Raw genomic sequence first — 20,451 nt, 5'->3', positions numbered from 1 at the left:
TGTCCCTGATAAATATTGTTACATAAAAGTGTTTCAAAATTAAAGACAGTGGGTAATTTTTATGTTTTATCATAAGCTGACATTTGGGATGTAATACTGTGACCAACTATAGTATGTTTTTTTCTTCTTGTGCTTTTATTTTGTTAACTGGTGACCTTGGCTGAACCTCTAGTCACCAATAGCGATTGTTTTTTCTTTCTTTCCTTTTTTGTACCCACAAGCACAAATTCTCTTCAAGGTGGAGAAGTTAAACACACTGCCTGCAACACTGCCAGTGGTTTTTCGTCCCGCTCTACAATTCTGTGTACAGTGTATAAAACCTGTAGTCGTGAACCCATGTGTGTGACATCACTGCAGCGTGATTGGCTATTGCTCTATCTCAGTGTTACTGTGTTTAAGTACAGTGATCAGTGTGTGTGACTGGCTGCAAGCAAAGACCAGTGTTTCTAGCCCGAGTCATTTCTACACACACACACACACACACACACACACACACAGATACAACACACACTGCTGTATAATTTTAAGCCCATTTTTCCCTTCTTTTGTCCTGTTCACATTCACACCCCCCCACACTAATAGCCATTTGCATTATGGGTGATGTAGTAGGTAGAAACAGCATTTCAGACAAACCTCGAATCTCGTAGTTAGCTGAGTAGGAAGAGAACACCTTTCAACCATCATACCTGTACAGCATCTTAATATGTTATTATTAATCAATGACCACTTCTCGTATTAGCGAGACAATCTTACATGTGTGACTTTACTCGAAAGAAAAATGTCCATGTTATGGTAACAATGCTACCTATGGTCTAGTACTTTACAGTGTTTTTTTGCACCATTGATGCAAACAGTGTTAAGATCTGTGGGACTAGTCACTGATTAATGGCCTTTCATAATGTTTTTAAACTCTTACAACACTCTTCATATCACGTTTTTTTTAATTGTTTCTCCGTCTTGTAAAAATCAAACTTTAAAGATAAAATAATAGCTAGCTGTTTTGTAGGAGAATAAAGGCAAGAGCAGCGTTTTTCCTCTCTTATTAATGGTGAATGACTCTCTGTCTTGCAATGTTTTAATAAAACTATTCCAGTGTAATCTGCATACCTGACTTCAAGTTGTATTTGAACTCCTGTGCAAGGCTTTCTGGTATTTCCCGTACAGTATTTCTCAATGTAGGAAGAGCCAAGCTCATGTTTAAGACGCTGCAACGTTTGTGTGTATGTGTGGTATTTACAGGACTTCAAATACACCTCTGTGCAGCTGTGACAGACAAACAATGTTTTCTATGGCTGTTTTTATTTTCTGATAGTTTAACTAAGATATTAATGATGTACATGTCAAACCTGTGGTAATGATATTCAGCCTGGAATAAATGTTTTAAAAAAGGAATTAAAGCAACTTTAACGTACTGATCATGACTGTGGGTTGTTTTTAATCATTTTGACAAAGCAGACTGGAGAGTGTCCATCACAGATTTGAGCTCAAGCTCAACATCAATTTTCATTTTGATAGTTCAGGTCAGGAGAGAAGCTGGATAAAGGAATAAAGTCAGAATATTAACCTTAAAATAGCTTCATTGCAACAGAAACAGATACTCTTAATTTTGTGCCCTTGTCTCATACCTAGTTTCAGCTTCCATCAGTATTATTAGTGTAATCATTTACAACTGTCTCTTGCCTAATACTGATCAATACCAATGCACTGAAAATCATATCAACAACAGAAAAAAAAAGAGAAACCTTATATTTCAATTTATTTTACTGCGGGTGTTGGGTTTACAGATAATATTGAGTATATTATTTCATTAACTCTGGATGTTCACAGTTTTACCAACAGATTTAATTCTAGTATTTGTAACTGGAGTATTTCTATTTTGTACAACACATTAGAATTAAGCAGTGTGTGGCTGTAGCCAATTGTCACCTTTAGCAGTTCCACTATAGGAGTGACATTGAAATTCAGGGATTGTTTTTTTACTAATTAATATTGTTACTATATACTATATTAAAGTATTATGTGTAGTTACTTGAGTACTTCGAGTATTTACTTTACTTCTGAGTAGTTCCTTCTTTGGTGTAGCTCTGTTAGGTCACCACCTATTGGCCTTTTAGTGTAAGTACAAAATTCAAGGATCAATATCTCCTGTTCATACCTCTACAATCGGTGTGTGACCTTATATGTAGCAGAACTGTATTTAATCAGAAGTCTTAATGACCCTCAGAAAGTCTCCATTATTTCTTATTTTTATCCAACAATATCTGACATCAAACAGTGGACTAGTAAACACCAGCTGGGATCTAACCAGCTTTGGCCTTTAAGGTTTGATTTGTACGAACATGTGCGAGACTCTTGTGATGGGTCTGTGAATCTTCAAAGTGGCAGCACGGCTTTAAATGCGATTTCCAGTAAATTATGGGCATGTTGGAACTGATCTGTCCCTTCAACCTAAAACTGCTCAGTCAAATTAAAATAAAGTTGCTGCAGAGAATCAGCAGAAAAGTCACAAACTGAGCATCGACCATAACAAACGGTGACAGAAAGCGTTAAATTAGCTGCTTTTTAGCATAAACATGTTTGATTTACTTTTTTACTGTAGCTGTATGAACATCATTATCTGTTTCCTAATGCACCATGCTGTTATCTGAATGACTCTAAATGTACCACAGCAGCTGCTGTTGCTTCTGGTGTCCTGGCTCAGGACAAGGAGCACAAAGTGAACCACATCTAATTAAAACCTTCCAACTGGTTTTGAGTCATTGCAGTAACATGAGTAGTCAGGAGGTGTCACTGTCCTCTCAGCGCTATAATCGAACTAGTAATTTCTGCAAAACTGTTTGTCGAAGGGCTCCCTACGGGCCACACAGCCCGACATCTGAGTTCACAGTAGGAGGGAGGTCACGACACACGTGCACGCACACATGCACGCAGTCCACTAATCTTTTCTGCCTTTATCTCTGCAGGACATGTGTATGGCTCAATCAGATAAGAGGACTGCTGTTGTTTCAATGTGTGTGTGTGAGTGGGTGGTGGAATTTGTGGGGTTATGGGTGAAGGAGGGGTCTCCAGACAGGAACAGCTCGCAAACAAGGGCTAAGCTGTGACCCTCGCATATCCCACACAGCTCACAGTCTCATGAACTTAAAAAAAAAACTGTTTTATTCAACCATGACGTTTACACACAGTCCAGATACTGGAAAAAACAGGAGTTCATCATACACATCCATTTAACGAGGGACAGAATTTAACTTAATAACTTTCATTCAGTTGCAACAACTGATTTCTAAGCAAAGAAATAGAAGACGACCCAACATGAGTCATTTCTCAATAAAACCTCCAGGGGGATAACAAATTAGTCACTTCGTTATAACATTATTAAAGCAGTTAAATGGAGAAAGAGCAGCGATACCTGCCATTGTTTTTGGAGTTCATGCAAAGCTTTTAAAAGAATAGTTTGACTGATGCACTTTTCTCTCAGAGAGTTTGACAACAGATACTTCTTATATTCAGCTACCCAAGAGCGGCATATGTCTATTTACGATGTGCATTTATCAAATGCTCAGTCATGACGACAGAGGGAGGATAATACTGACGATAAGGAGTCTGGATCATCATATGCTGAATGATTCGCTTCATGTATTTACTGTAACGACACCATGTACTGAAGCCAAACTGGTTAACACTGGAGCATGTTGAGGTGCAGGGTGGGCACACTGAAAAGAATGATCGGCACCGGTCGGGTCTGAGAACATGTGGGAAACCTGAACATGGTTTACATTTAACAGCAGCTGTGTTGTTCTGAGGGGACCCAACTCCTGTATGATTAACTTTAAATTAAAAAGAGGAACAGTGGGATTTCAGTCATAAAGGAACATTCAAATTTGGCTCCTCTTTAGACATGGTAGAGGCCTAGGTGTGGTTCAAGGAGCGACAGGTCAGAATAAATGACCTCTAAAACAATAAGGTGGTTTTCAAATAAAAAAAAACAAAAACAAAACAAAAAAAGCACAGACTATGGTTCCTATATGATATATGTCAAAAATTTCCACGTATCCAACACTGTGGTTAAAGGATAAAATCCAGTTTCATTTGCTTTGGCAGAATTTCAACTAGTTTGTAGTTTTATCTGAAAATACAGTGGTTTAGAAAACCTGACTTTTCTCAGCTCATTGTTAAAAGACAGGACTGATAAACATGAAGCTAGAGGCAGCGGTAGTCAGCTTGGCACAAAGTTGAAGGAATCGGGTGGGATACAGGCAGCCTGGCTCCAGCGATTGTCCAGTACCTGATAACCTGAAGATTAAAAACAACAATCCACAAATAAGCTTTGCTGTAGCTCTCTCACCATGTTTCTGTTTCCCATGAGTTACTTTGGTGAGTACAATGTTATCAAAACTGATAAAAAAAAAAAAGGTGTCCAAAAATAAAGAAACAAGGTTCAACAGACCGAGTTGGCCTCTAAGTCGTGCCACTGGGGTGTCCTTTAAACACCTGAGCAACAAGTCACAGGGTCGGAGTTCAGGTGTCAAACTAATAAAGTGGTACTGCTTCCTAAAAAGTCCGACCCTCAGACTGCTGCTGTGGGACGGGAGGAAAATGTTTCAGAGACTCTTCAGGAGTCAGGACAGGGCAGCAGGGACTTCCTCTCTTTATTCCTGCAACAATTCCCTGCTCCGTCTGAGACAATCACTTCAGGCCAGTGTAGATTTCTTTCCCCCGGCGAGTCCATCCCTCCCTCTTTGTCTCTAAATAGGTGTTAAAGTCGCCAGGGGCTCGGACACCAAGCGGTGTCTGGGTACAGCAGACAATGGACAGACCTGAACCTGGGAAAGAGAAGGAAACAAATGTCACAATGCCTGGAAGCCGCTAACTGGGGATTTCAAAATAAAACAGCGAATACAATTAGTGGTGTGCACATATTCATACATACGCATACACAACATGAACAAAGGCAGGAAACTTGTCGTAGTAGTAAAACATACACAAACAGAACCCCTTACATAAAGAAGAATTGTAACACGCATGTTTTAAAGCTAAAGTCCTTCCTGAAACAGAGAAAATACTGTGTCATATGTGTTCTCTAGAGGACAAAGAAGTGGAGTGGAACAAATAAAAAAAAAAAAAAAGATATCCCCTTGATGTCAGGAAGACTTGCAGATTAGATCTGTTTATGTTTTACCCTTTGTATTGTTATGTACCTCTCAATGATGTGTTATAGCTCCTGTATGATGAATATTCACGGTCAGAACGACCCTTGGTGTTAGTCTGAGCCTTAGCTGCTCATGGACCAAATCAGAGATTATAATAATAATTTAAATAAAACCAAAGAGGCAGAACAGTGATTATGGGTAAGAAATTACGTTAATGTCAAAGTGTTAAAGGCGAACTAATTTCACAAATCAAAGTCTGTTACTGCTACACATGCGTAAAAAAGTCTCATTAGGCGCCAACAGAAAAATAAACATGCTTCCAGATATTCCACAAAGACAGCATGTGATGATGTGTGTGTTGATGCAGGATCTGTCCAAGCAGGAAATGAGCTGAATCAGCAACACAGTAAATGAACTCTCACAGGCTACGGTTCAGAACATTTTCCTTCTGTGGTGATATGATTTTCTGCTGATTATGGTCTTCGTTATCCTGTGTTACGAGTGCGACACAATGACCGGACTGACACTTGTCATGCAATAACACATATTTTACCTTGTAGGGTCTTCATTCACTGACAATGGTCCTTTCACATTGACAGTGTTTCTGTTGTTTTCTGCAGTGCTGTAGCTAAGGGTCACCTAACAGGAGAAACACAGAAGCACACAGCTGCTTAGACAACGATAATATCTGTAGTAGTAGCAGGGATTGTTATACATGTTAATATTTTGTGTGTGTATACCTGGTTGTGTATGTCTGACACCAGTCCCAGGTTCTCCAGGTGGGAGTGAAACAGGGCTGAGCGAATGAGGCTCGCACCAAGCAGCGCCTCCACGATGTAACCGACAGTGCAGTCGTCAGGGAGGCGAATGTGCTCAGCGGTCGCCATGAAAGTGCCGTCGCTAGAGACACACACAAGCAGAGAGGGTGAGGAGGCGCATATTTAATTTAACAGGTCAAAGAGCACAAAATAAACATCTGAATTCATCTATGTGAGTGTTTACCTCGCCCAGGGTTTCATCTTTAGAGCGAGGCCACGGCTTAAACAGAATCCTGCCCCTCCTGTGGCGAACCAGAAACGCACCTGCTTCTGCACACAAACACACACACGCACGCTCAGCATGAATAAAGTAAAAGATCAACCTTGAGCCCAGCGCTCCTACAAGTCACTGCAGATCTCAGCCTGCAAGAACGCTGACACAGCACATTGATGACTCTTTAATCACATTTTACATTTTCTGTGTGCTTTGGACTGATTGTGTGTGTGTGTGTGTGTGTGTGTGTGTTTCATGTTGAATTCTTCTGTCTGAAACTTTATGCTGCCATCTTAGTCAGGTCTCTCTTGAAAATGAGAACTCTAGCCTAAATATAAAAAATTAATATATAGAAATATAAACTATAAGCTATAGTACAGTGTTGTTTTCACTCAGAGTCCCCCTAATCTCATGTAAAACCTCCTGGATCCACCGCTGTTGCTACTTGAGTAGAACACACACTATTTTAAGGTGAAGCTGTCATTATATCAAGTTACCGTTTCAGTGGAGCCGAGCCTCTCTGTGGCCTCTATCGGCCGTTCGAGGCTGGGCCTGCCGATGTACACGTCCTGAGTGTGAGTGTACTGAGAGAGGAGCTTCAGGAGGGAGCCGACGTTCAGGTAGTTATCATCGTCAACGTGACAGAACCACCTGGAACAGATGAGATGCTATTTGTACATGTTCACAGTGTGTGTGTGTGTGTGTGTGTTGTATCATAGGTACGCGCGGTGTCTTACTTCTTGTCAGTTTTGATGAAAGTGTCATATTCCAGAGCCATTTTACAGGAGAGCGCCTGACGATTATGGGCTGCTGAGCAGTTGGTGTTGATCAGATTAGCTCCTGGTGATAAAAGCAGAAATGATGACCATCCACGAAAGAAAACAGTTTCACTACTTTCACTACACTACGGCATGAAAACAACCCAGTGCATTTCATTGTTGTACTTTAGTGTGATAGTGAAAATAATACCCCAAAGTAAAACAATTCCATGAGTAAGATGAGGAAAAGCCTGTTGATTAACCTGCTGTGACTTCCTGCACTTCATGGAAACACAGTACTGCCCTGTCAGCAGCCTGCTTCCTGCTTTCCTGCCTCTTACACTGCAGATAACACTGTGGCTAGTCAGCAAAACTGCTGCTGTGCGTGTACTCACCCATTCTTTTCCTCAACTCCTTGTCCTCTCCATCGGTGAACACGTACGTCTGTGGGGAAAGAAAAGCACAGTTCAATTTTGCAGCTCACACAAACCTGCAGAGAAAGTAAACACCATCATACCGCAGCTCTCGTTGCCCCACCATTGTAATTGTTCATGAATGTTTGTTTATGATCTCAGGTGAGACTCCACCCGTTTCCTCAAACACACGTTGACACTCACCACGTGGCAGCAGCAGGCGATGCTGATACTGGACGGAGGCCAAGACAAAGGTAAGTGCCTTGTCTATCAGTAGCAGAGCAGCTGTGTGTGTGTGTGTGTGTGTGTGTACATGAGTGTTTATGTGATGAGTGATGGGCTGTGCACTCAGGAAGTCATGTAGACCCCATAACTTTCCACAGGAAGTAAACACACATGAAGGCTGTCGATTTGGAGCGCTCTGTAAATAGTCGGAGGTTTTGGCCATGCATTCCAGGACAACAGATTTGAAATTAAACTATGACAGAAGTGAAATTGATGAGTCTCAGCTTTGATTTGAGACTCGAAAAGTGTATAAATACTGAATCTCAACTGAATCTCTCTGTCCAATATTTATTGGACATATTATCCAAAATTTATTCTCAGGGGGTCATGAATATTTGTACCAAATTTCATAGCAATCAGTCCAAATAGTTTGAGAGATTTCATTCCAGAACCAAAACGCTGGATCAACAAACTTTGCCTTAAACATCCCTGCTGATCTGCTAATGTGCTGATATATTGTAGCTCCCTTGATAAACTGACTGCAAACGACCTGTTGTTCATCTACACTGGGCGTAAACACCTCTCAAGTACTTGAACTTCACACTCACCGTCTCATGTCAAATGTAATTTGCTGCAGTTCTGCAGGCAAAAAAATGTGAGAATGTCTTCACACTCTCTGACTTCACTGTCCCACCGAAAAGACCAGACTCAGGGGGATTCCACTTTGCAGCCCGCCTGCCATGCAGCACAAATTCAATAATAAATCTTTGGCTCAAGTACTGTGTGATCACATCGCTGCCAAAACACAGAGAGAGAGAGAGCGAGAGAGAGAGAGAGAGAAGGAGAGGGAGTCCAGCCAGCTGTGAGTATTCGTCAGTCCTTTTTTTCCACCCTGAGCCTCTTAAGCCCCTTGAGAGCAGGCAGCTTCTGCCTCTGCATGAGTGCCTGAGTGTGTCTGTGTGTGATACTAGTGTATGCTAAGCTTCGGGGGGAGGGCAGGCAGAGGTTTGAGGGAAGAGAGAAGAGAAAATGTGGTTTTGAGGCTGGGGGTCACCAGGAGTTGAGCTTTATAAGACAGGAAACAACGAGGCAGGAGAAAGTGGTCCATGTGTTTGTGTGTTTACTCTTGCGATATGACACATTTTTAAACTTCCCATGAGACGTCTGGTGAGTTCCCACATGTTTGTGAAGGTAAATGCAACACTGAGAGAGAGAGAGAGAGAGTGTGTGTGTGTGTGTGTTTGTTTGTGTGTGTGTGCTGCTGTATTTCCATTACTCAGCAGTCTTGCAGTGTCAAGGTGTGACCGGGAAACAGGTAGAGTTACGCACACATGACCGTGAGAGCTGATGCAGGAATGTGTCACACGCCACAGCGACACACCGGCTGATTTCTCCTGCATACACCGTGTTTACATGACAACAGTCTGGGTGCAGCGTGATGAGACTTGAACGCATCCTTCCCCATACACTGAGGCCTAAATGGAAATCACAACGACCGCTGCACGGTCCACAGTTGCGTCTGCATTCGATTACAGCCTTTGAAGCTGCTGGGTGCAGCTTACCGCAGTCCCATGTGTTTTATAGAAGCAGATTCATCTTTGACTCACTCACCACTGTGATTCAGACCAAAAAGCTGTCTCCATTCATCCCGTTTGATCTCAGACATTTCTCTGAGAGGCTCTCGGACTGTGCCAACATCTCGCTCCTAACTCCAGCAGTCATGTTAGGACTCCTCCAGATCACAAGACCAATGTTTTAATCCTGAGAAACGGTTTCTAACATGATCAGTGGCAGAGGAGGGTTTAGAGCTGCAATGACTGAATTAATTCAAAATTAATCAGCAACGATTTTGGCAACTGATTATATCACATTTTAGGCCTATTCAGGGTGAACTGCTCAATTTAGCAACGGAGCACAGGTACCTGAGAAAAATTAAATATGAGCAGTTAGGTTTCAAAAGTGAAAGCGCTGTGTTTAATTACTGGATTAGGACAGGTACTGTGTTTGCACCATTTTAATCCAGGTGGATCATCATTTTAAGTCCTTGATCTGCCATTAAATTAGATTTCACAATTTCACATGAGTGCGAGTTTTGAATGAAACAATCATCATAGCTGTCAAATGAGGGAGTGGTAGAAATAAAAGTAAGAAGGCGGATAAAAGGAGAGCTGAAGAAAATCAGATACTCAAGTAACTTACGAGTACCTGTAGTTAGAAAATGTACTTTCTACTTCAGACTGCAAAGCTCTTTAAAAACCACATATATAAGTAAAGCCAACATGTTTCTGCCGTGCTTGCAGCTTTTGAAATCACTGCATGTTGCTACCAGTCTGAACTACACCTCACTGACTGCTTCGCTGTATTTGCAGCCTTAAAACTAAATCTGCATCTGAGAAGGGCTCCTCAGCTCATTCATGAGTCACTCCAGGTCTGTGGTCTTCCCTCTTTGTGTCCCCTGCTTCTGTTATGTCATCCCATTAGCAGCAGTGTGGTCGGCCTGTTAGCCCCCACATCTCCCTGTCATACATTACAAAAGCCTCAATCTCAGTTTTACAATTCTGGATCAAAGAGCGAGTGGATCCAGTCTCATTTCACAGGGTGTATAAGACGCTTGCAACAGCTGCAGGACATGAAGGAAACGTTTAGGATGCAAATTAACACAGGATATCTATCCTCTGCACAAAGCATGATAGGGTACCCTCCAGCACTGTTCTCAAATGATCAGGAGTGTTAAACCATTATGAGCTGAAGCTTTAGATGATGGCTTCCACAAAACAGCACAATAAAAAGGGGAAATATTCACTTCCTGAATTACTGGAGATACTTTAAAACTGGAAACTCGAAGTGAAGCAGCCCAGGTACCAGCCATCCAACCATCCGACACGCCATAGCTCACCTGTTGCATGTTTCTGGAGATCCAGGTGTCCAGCAGCAGCTGCAGCCTCTGTCGGTGATACCTGCCGGTGGTTTTCACCGCGATGAACAGGTCAGCGGGGGAGAGATGCTCCACGGGCGGGGGAGGACCGCTGCTCCGCGGAGGGGCGCTTATAGCTCTCCTCTCCCGGGTCAGTTTCCTGAAATACGCCGTGAAAACTTTCCCACTCGTCGCTGCCACTGGAGGCTCCTCCGGGTCTCCGGCGCTCGGGTGTCCGACAGTGACCATGAGCGTCCCGGTCACCAGCAGACAGGTGACCGCGGCGGCTGCAGCGCTGGAGCTGTATTTTGGTTCCCCGGCGGGTTTCCACATTGTGACGGGGCTTCAGTCATTGACAGAACAACATCTGAGAACCTCTTCTACAGAGTTTACAACATGTCCACACAGACCATCACCGCCTTTTGTGGATGAGCTCCAGCTGAGCGCGGCGCCGCTTTATAAACCCACCAGTGGGCGGGACTGTGGCTGCTTCAGCCAATGACCGGTTTGAGCGCTCAATGTGGGCGTGGCACGACGGTCCGCATGGTCACTTAACACAGTGACTATGAAGAAGGATAAACTTTCTAATTCAAGTCTATTTTATTTGTATAACACCAAATCACGAAGAAGTCATTTCAAGACACTTTACAGTGTTTAAGGTTTAAGACCTTACAAAATATAAGCAATTAAATAACTAAACTATAAACAGGTCTTGACAAACAGTGCAAAAATCTAATCACTATAACTAGTGTCTGTGAAAAATCTATTTTCTATCTATGAATGTAAATGAAAGCAGCATTTCTCCATGTTGGAAAACAACGTGTCTCAAGTTCCTGTGTGTGGAAGCCTGGTGGTGGCATTCTTCAAGTGGACAGATGTTGAAAAGACCGTGACATCGAGTGTGTGTAGTGCTGCCAGCTCCACACACACACACACACACACACACACACACACACACACACACACACACACACACACACACAGAGACGTGCCAGGTTGGCAGATCCACCAACCATTTGAGGAATGTTTCCTCTCTTATAATGTGTGGTTTGTCTGTCTTCATGCAAAGTCAGTGTAATATTACAATTGAGAAAATGTGCAAATGCCTCAACAAGACTTTGAGTCTATTTATGACTGGACAGACAAAAGTGAATCAGTATAATGAGGATGGTAAAGACTCACTACAAGACGGCACAGTGTAGAAAACTGTTGCACCTTACTGAAATAATAAAAAGGTTTAATGCAGCATTGAGTACCAAAGCCAAAGACTGTCAACTGTATCACATGGTCTTCATGCATGCTCAGAAGAAGTAGAGCTAGATTTGAGTTGTGACTGAGAGGTCCTGAAAGCCCTCCGGATGAAACCCGCCGCGAACACCAACACATTTCCCATAAAAACTGAGTTGAAAACATAGAACAGCTCAGAAAAACAAATCTGTGAGTGAACCTTATTTATTAGGGATCATTTTGTCAAAGTACTTTAGTGTCACAGCACACGATCATCAGCTCACTTCCTGTGACTTAAAGCCTGAAAGATAAACAATGTTTAGAAGAATCCTCATCTAGAGTCACAAGACTTAACTTGTACTTAAGTAAAATTTGAGGTTTTCCTGTTTTTATTAAGTATTTTAACTTTCTGCTACTTTAAAAATCTATGTGAAATTCACTCTCCAAACAAAATGAAGTTAGGTTAACTGGTGACTCTAAAGGGCCTGTAGTTGTGGATACGTCTTTATGTGTCAGTGACTGGTGACTGACGTTGACCTGTCCAGGGTGAACCACACCTCTCACCCAGTTTGAGCTGGGATTGGTACCAGCAGACCTCCCACAGTTCATGGGACTCGCAACAGTTAATGGGCAGATGAGGACCGCTCCAGTATCTCACACAATCTACCCCGTTAGTTAGAGTGAATCATCAGACATCCTGTTGATCACTGATAAAGATCTAACTAACCTAGACACACCATTTACAGTGGTGGTTTTAAAAGACGATTCTCGGAAACAGTGTGTTCACCTGCATGGACGCTTAGTATATATCAGATAGAAGTGTTTTTCCTACAGACCTTTCATAACTGGTGTGGGTGGATGTGTTGCTTTCACATCTGACTGAAAGTTTGTGCAAAGTTTATATTATAAACAATCGCAGGTATCGGGTGAGCATTAGATAATGAACTGCTCTGTACCTGGATCTGGGAACGTCCAGACTGCATAATTCTCATCTCTCCCATCTGGTAGATCCATGAGGATCTGCTCCAGGTTTCCCATTCATTGTTGCATCTAGCTCACAGCATTATAGATAAACTACACTGCTGATATTTCTAGATTGAAGAAACATGTGGCCCAGTGTAGCAGCTGCTCAGTGTGTGTTTTTAATGCTTCTCAGAGCACAATGGAGCTCAGTGGCACAGATGAATGAGCTAAACCAGCCTCTGGAGTCAGAGATGTTAGTTATTATCAATGAGTGAATGCAGTTCATCACTGTTAAATATTAAACATTAAATTCAATTAAATTAAATTAAAAGATGCACTTTATATGAATTTTGCTATTTTTATCATGCCACCCTTTCTCTTCTTCTTCTTGGAAACAATGTTATCCAAACTGCTTTACACTTTACCTCACATTTCCTCACTCACATACACAGCTACCACACAAAGTACAAGCTTGAGCACGTGAAGCAAAAGCAGCGTCTTAATTGCAACTAAAATAAATAGTAGTATGATTAAATTTGTGTGAATGTGAGTGTGACTTTAGGCTGAAACTGGTTTTGATTCTGTTTTTCTTATCGTAAGTGAGGCCGATTTTCTGCTCTGCAAGTGATTCAAAGGAAACACTGCTGATCTGTGCTGTTGAGACCTCCTCATTTCTTCTCTTAAAGTTGACAGAGGTTTGCCGCCTCCGCTCTGATGTTGCTGGAGATCCTGCAGAGAACAACACCTGACCTGCACATGCACTTCTACACACACACAAGGTCCAGTCTTTGTGATGGCTTCAATTTCCTCTGAAACCGTATCAGTGCAGCCACAGTGTGATCCGAAGCCGAGCTAATGTGTGTGGATGAGCATCTGGAGAATGTTGTGGTTGTTGGATGGATCTGGATTGAAGAAGCTCTATTTTTAGTCTTGCCAGAAGCTGTGTGTACGTTTATGTGCTGATCTCTTTTGTCTGAGAGTTTAGAGCAAAAACAGTGGTTCTCTACAAAAACATACAAGGAGCTTAATACTGATCCTTCCTCTCGTTCTGTTTTATCTGCAGAAATCCCCTTTGTATTTTCCCCTGGCTTACGCCCCCCTCTCCATAACTTCTACTCCTCAAATATCCCTCTTCTGTCTTTGTTTTCCCTCCTAGTTCGCTCGTCTGTTGTTTCATCTTGTAGTCAATATGTTGCAGGATTCAGAGTGCAAGGTCACAGTTTTCCAAGCCTCAAGTTGGGACTTTTCCCCTCATTTCCTCCCTCACTCGACAAACTCCACACACATGCATAGAGAGAAAAAAATAACAAAAAAACCTCACAAATTCTTGAGCTTTCAAAGTTACTTTCATCTCCATGATTAAATTAATTGACACTCTACTGCTGCTTGAATGCGGTTATTTCTGTGTAAAAAGAAACCGTAGGGTGTGTGATTGCGAGTGGGAAGGAGAACAAACAGCGAGAATGTTTTCCTTGTTTCTTCCTGCCAGATCGAGGGATCGCTTTTTAGACCACATCTAGAGGAGGAGAGGAGGGAGGAAGCAAGTGATCGGGGGTTGAGGGGGAGAGGAGAAGAGGCAGTTAGATATGTCCCAGGTCGCAGTCTGGGATGGAGCTTTGCGGCTATTGTGGCGTCAGTCGCTGTTTCTGGGGATTCTGGTTCACAATGTGATACTGATTATGCTGCTCAGAGAAAAAAAAACATGAGGATCAGGAAACAATTCATCTGCCTGTGTATTTGTGCCTCTGTGTGTGTGTGTACTTAAAAGAAATCTGTCTTTTGAGTACACTTGAAAGGTGGCTTTGTAGCTTGTTTGCTGGAGGACAGACGCTCTAATCAGACTGGATTCACCGCAGCTACAATGGATTGCAGTGGACACCCAGAGCAACATAAAGAAAAACCTGCCAAAGAGTTTCTCAAACCATTCCTGCAGATTAATCCAACCCTCCCGTCTTGAGCCTTTAGTTTCAGTCTGCATGGCTGAATTCGCAATTGGGTGAAGTGAGAAACTGCCAGAGGCGGCAGACTCCTAGAGGCCTAACAGCTCTAAGTGTACTGTTGTCTCAGGTTTTAGCAACACTAGCTGACTGTTGGATGGATTTTGTTCAAAGGAAACAACATGTTTTTTTGTTCTTTGCTTTATTTTTAAGGTTTCTGTGTTGACAGGTGCATATGATCCATGAATCTTTACAGTACACGTCCATATCCTCATATTTGTCCTACCAAGGGTTCACTGCAACGTGACTTTAAATCTATTCACGGATGTCATGTTAGTTTCTCAGTATATTGTTCTTTATGTATTTTTTTTAAGCACTGCTATTGTTTTAGCAGAAACAGTGTTTTTGGTGTCAAAGCCAAACAATGAGAAGCAGATTTTTTATAGTAAACAATCTGTAAGGAGCACGCATTGCTCAGCTCACATCCTTTTCTCATTCTCTGTTGTCTCTATTTTTATCTGTCCTCCTCTCTAGGCTCTTGTTTCTCTCCATCCACTCACTTTTTTTTCATCACCATATCCCCTGTCTGCACTTCTCTCTCATTCTGTGCCATGCTGCAGATAGTTTCCACTGTGAACCGTTGAACAGAGGAGGGATGCAGATGAGTGTACGCGCCAAAAGTTCCCTGTTCACTGCTTGTGTTTCCCATCATCTGCCTGTTTTCATACTGTAATGCAATTAAAACCGCATTAGAAGTGAAATATGTGTGTGTTTTGAATGTGAGACCTTCTGTTTCTTCTCTTGAATAAATAAACTCACAGACAAGAAAAATTTCCTTTCACCATACGGGATGTTTGACAATTTCCAGTATGTGTGTGGGGGTGTCTCTGCAGGGCTGTGAATGTGTGTGTGTGTGTGAAAGCAGCTATAACAAGAAGCCTTGTCATCTTTACCAGGATTGTACAGTCATGTGCTTCTCATTAAAATACTTTGCTCTGTTTTTGGATAAAAGCACTAATACTGTATAGTGAATATGTAAATTGAATAGTGCATTATGTGTGCATGTGTGTTATTGTTGGTTCAAGTCTTAAAGTGTTTGAGGTAATTTTTACCTCAGCTTCAACAATGACCTGTGTGAATACTACTAAAGCCTGACATGGAGTAATATAAGAGTGTGGTTAGGCTATTACAATGATGATGATGATGATGATGATGATGATGATGACAATAAAGAAACCCTCAAAGCCAGTTGTAGTTTCCAGACTAAAACAAAGTAGAGTCAAAATCATATGATTAATAGAAAACTGGAATAAATCTTCACGGATGACCTGGCTGCTACTTACACAAAGCTGATTAACTTGGACCATGTGATGCCATTAAATGATATCACAAATGCACATGCCACCCAGAGTGTGTGTGTGTTTGACAAAGGCGCCTCCCAGGAGCAGTTGGAGACAGACTGCGATCTGCTGGGAACTGAAGCGCAGAATCCCGGATCACGAGATTTTCACAGAACTTAACTTAATGAGTCTGCTGTGTATATTGTGTGTGTGTCTGTGAGTGTCTCTGATGACTGCAGATGAAGTCAGAGACTGGCTGTTGAGCTGAGATGTGGTGTTAGACCGAGCGGGATAGGGAGGAATCCACTCCTCCAAGGCCTCAAGGTAAAAACCTCCAGTCCTCCTTCCTATGTCTTGAAGCATCGATTTATGAGAGACATAATTTCCAGAACCAAAGTGTGTTTACATTCACACTGACATCCTCATGATTTGGTGCTTGGAGTACTCAGCTTGAGTTGTGTGCTTGTAAACGTCATAGTTTCAGAAACTCTAATACCATTTCTTAGCTGTAAATGACAAATCTGGTTTCTGTAATCAGGTTAGAGGATTAGGGAACTTGATTTACCCAGGAAGAGTCCTTTGCCATGTCTATACATAATCAGGTTTCTAATTTGGTTTTCACAAGTACATGTGCAGGACAAAATGCTGCAGGAAGGGTAGAAAATATGTAAAACAAGTTAAGTTCACTGTACTTGTGAGATGGGTTAACTATACTTCACATATTAAAATTATTACAGACAGATACTGCATTCAGTTAAAAAGTCTGCTCTTTATTTAGCATCATTTTAAGTCAAAACAACTTTTTAGTAAGCACTAAAACACTCTGATCTGCTTCCTCCATTGAGGGCTCAAGAGCCCAGAGTGGAGGCAGCTTGGGGCTCACATCCAGTTTGCATCAGAGTCTCTGGAGGAATCTAATCAGTAGCTCCATGTAAATCTATGGGCCACTATTTAAAGGCTGCCGGATATTCCAGCCTACACTGAATTAGCCTTCTCTTCATAAGAGATATATAAAGGGAGGATCTTACAACTGATAGGTACCTTGTTTTACATTACAAGAACAGTAATGATCACACAGGTATAAGGTTCAGGATGTTACATGATGTTAAATTAAACCCAAAACATGAAACTTAGGGGTGTGTCTCACAGTTGTAGCCTCAACCACAACATGGGTGTTTACATGTACTCAAAAACCAGGTTAATAATTACTCTGTCACACCATCCAACCAAAACTGCAACCAACACAAAGTTCCCCAGAGACGTCTAAATGAGTCATTTTTACAGCGTATTTCTTTTAATTCAGACAGTTTGCGCTTTAAAAAGAGTTGTGTGTCTTTCTGTGTCTCTCTCACAGTGCTGTCAGTCACCTCCCCCGACATACGCATTAAAGGTTTTGGTGCATGTAAATGGACTGATAGTGTCTATAAAGACGTGTCTGCAGGAGTGTCTGAGGCTGTTGCTGAGTGTGATCTTATAACACAAGCTTGTGAGAGACTCTGGAGTTATGAAAACTCAGTCGGTGGATGAGAAATGTAGTTGTAAAAAGTGTGATAGTTCCTCGGAACAGTGATGATTAGTCACCGTAGACGTACGACCCTGTAAAGCAACAAATGACGCCATAGAGATTCAAATGGGGAGGCAGGACATCAAAACATCAGTTTTTCACTTCCTGCCATCACCTCTCCCACGATCACAAGCTGCACAGACCTCTCCCTGCACATCTACGCTGCATTATCACTCACATCAAAGGCAGCAAAGTAATGAAGAAGCCCACTGTGTGTGTGTGTGTGTGTGTGTGTGTGTGTGTGTGTGTGTGTGTGTGTGTGTGTGTGTGTGAGTCTGACACAAACAGGGCTGCAGAAGACAAATAATGTGGAGAAGAAGGGAAACAACTCTTGTTTCATTTGAGTCTGAGCCAATAGACATCTAATTAGTATGAATTAATGTGCACACACACACACAGATACACACACACACACACACACACACACACACACACACACACACACACACACACACACACACACAAGGGGGAAAGGGTAAAGAGAAAATGACAAATGAATGAAAAGAAAACAGACCAATGTGAAGAAGAGAGGTTTATGTGTCTGGTTAAATACACACAGACACACACACACACACACACACACACACACACACACACACACACACACACACTCACACACACACACACACACACTTACTTTCCCAGAGATAGATAGATGGATGGATAGATGCCCCATGACCTTTAACCTTTTGGATGGTGTTCATTTACTGTTGACAGTTTTTCCAGGGCTTTAATTATAGACACTGCAGCTGTATGCAAACATGAGGAACTAAAACGTAACTGCAGAATACATTAACACTTACATTTGTTTTTATACGTCTAAATCTACATGTGTGTTTATTCTTTCTAACTATTTTATCTTCATTCATTACATCGACCTGAGTTTCTTCACATTTGCAGTGAAGAAACTAAAGTATCTGAGTTAAATAAACTTAATAATTTAGAGTGTTTTCAATTGATCGGCCTTATAAAATGTTTAAATATTTATTTTAAAGAGACCTTAGTTTTATCAGCCTGTTATAACCTAAAACTATAAAAGTCTGTAAAGAAAACAAAGTTTGAAGTAGGCTTAAAAAAATCAAACAGCGGGATTGTGACAACTAGGTTACTGACAACTTACCTGAAACCAAGTTCGTCTTTACTGTAATGACTTTGTCAACTATCAGCTGTCTGGTGTGATTATATATATCAACCTAATCAACTGAAACATGCTCTTTTTTCAGTGTCTGAGCAGTTTGATATCATGGCTGTCAAGCTGAGGCCTTAGGCAAAACCTGGATGACTGAGAATGTTTATACTTGTGTGTTTTACATTTGCTTAAATCTTGGGAGAGTCTTTTACCTTGAAATAACTCATTTAGTCTTTGTCTTGTGTGTATTTTAGTAATGTTTTGGCAGTACACTCACAGCGGTAGCTGTTTCTCTGAAAAATTAATTACCCACATATGTTGGAAAAACCCAGGAGTTCCCTTAATAACCACTAGGGTGACTGAGTTTACTTTACTTTAATTTGGGAGGCTACAAAAAAGCAGCCTGAACTGAATTTCAAGCCCTTAGATGTGTCAAACACCAACTTTCAGAGATGGTAGAGTCAACGGATTTCTTCTTTCTTTTACACTTTTAATTCTCTTCCATATCTGCTTACTCACTGAAAGTAACAGAAAGGCAGCTATTTAACATCCAGTTTACCTTTAGGTCACACCCTATGTTATCATTTAATTGCATCATTGTTTTACGTCTTCTTCTTCTTTATTGCATATTTTGACAAATTTCTGCACATCTTGACGCCACAAACTGTCAATCAGCAGCATAAAAACAATGACAGACTAGAGAATGTGAAGTTATGTCAAGCTGTACATCACAGTGCCCGTGTTTCTTCTGTTTCACTGAAAAAAATGTTGTTTAACTCTTGCTCAAATGTGCTAAAGACAGAGAAGAGCAGGGAGAAAGAAAAGGGACCTTACATGGAGAAATTAAATCAACTTGCCAAGCAGCACTATTTAGACAAATTAAGAACAATAAATCACATAGACCCACATGATTTGGCAGCTGAAGACTGGATTACCAACCCTGATGCACCAACTGAACTGACGCACCCAGACATAGTCAATTATCTTGCTTTTGCACTAAGCGCAGACACTTTGGAAGAGTTTTAAACTTTTAAATCCCTTTTGTAGTGACTGGGTGCAACATCACCAGCCAGCAAGCTGTGAGAGCACATGTAATACTATATAATAAAGGTAAGTTGGTGCTCCCCTTAAAGTAAGTAACAAAATACAAAACTTGAAGCTAAGCTTAAAGCCAAGTCAAATTACAGTATCCCACACTATCTGTATTCTATATCACCATGTTCCAGCTTTTTATTGAAACTTCATGATTGAAAAACCAGTACTGTGTTTTTATGGCTGTATGTCATTTTACGCATATGTGGTATCTCTGGAAGCTTTGAGAGCTCCACCAGAATTCAATAATTCTCTGGGTTCGAATAATTACAAATTTCAAATGACTCACCAGATGATCAGTGGCATTTAAGAGGTTAAAATTGTTTTTACTACCTTTACCTACACACTTTGACCCTATTGCCTCTTACCGCTGCCTTCAGTGTTTTCCCTCCAACTCCTGAATGTAAGGGCCGGTTTGTTCCCCCTCCCCTGGTGAGTCACCCTTAACCCATGGCTTTCCTGCTCCCTGAAATCCACACCGTCTGCCCTGACCTCCATCAGCTCACACTGACTTTTACACAAAGACACACACACTCACATTCACAAACTTTAACCCCCGTCCTCAGGCTCTGAAATCCAGCCAGCGAACTCTAAGCCATGACAAATGCAGGGGAGCCTCTGTTCTGTGTGTGGAGCCTCAGCCGTGTCACCATGTCGTCTGAAACTGGAAAGTGAATCTGTTGAACTCATATGAACTTGAATCAGGT

At 41.6% G+C, this 20,451-nt stretch overlaps 1 protein-coding gene across 1 annotated transcript; it reads right to left on the bottom strand.

The window, feature by feature from the left end:
• Positions 1–3,136: 3,136 nt before the first annotated feature.
• Positions 3,137–10,905, bottom strand: LOC113161496 (beta-1,3-N-acetylglucosaminyltransferase lunatic fringe-like). The gene is made up of 8 exons (XM_026359111.1): positions 10,475–10,905; positions 7,336–7,384; positions 6,920–7,022; positions 6,680–6,833; positions 6,153–6,238; positions 5,891–6,050; positions 5,704–5,789; positions 3,137–4,823 (listed from the first exon to the last, which is right to left on the bottom strand). The coding sequence occupies exons 1-8, from the start codon at positions 10,823–10,825 to the stop codon at positions 4,757–4,759; spliced, it is 1,056 nt and encodes a 351-aa protein (XP_026214896.1). The 5' UTR covers positions 10,826–10,905; the 3' UTR covers positions 3,137–4,756.
• Between the last annotated feature and the right edge of the window lie 9,546 nt (positions 10,906–20,451).

The sequence above is a fragment of the Anabas testudineus genome, chromosome 1 (genome assembly GCF_900324465.2).
Source record: "Anabas testudineus chromosome 1, fAnaTes1.2, whole genome shotgun sequence".
Classification (NCBI taxonomy): Eukaryota; Metazoa; Chordata; class Actinopteri; order Anabantiformes; family Anabantidae; genus Anabas; species Anabas testudineus.
This window is presented reverse-complemented; position numbering and strand designations above follow the sequence as displayed.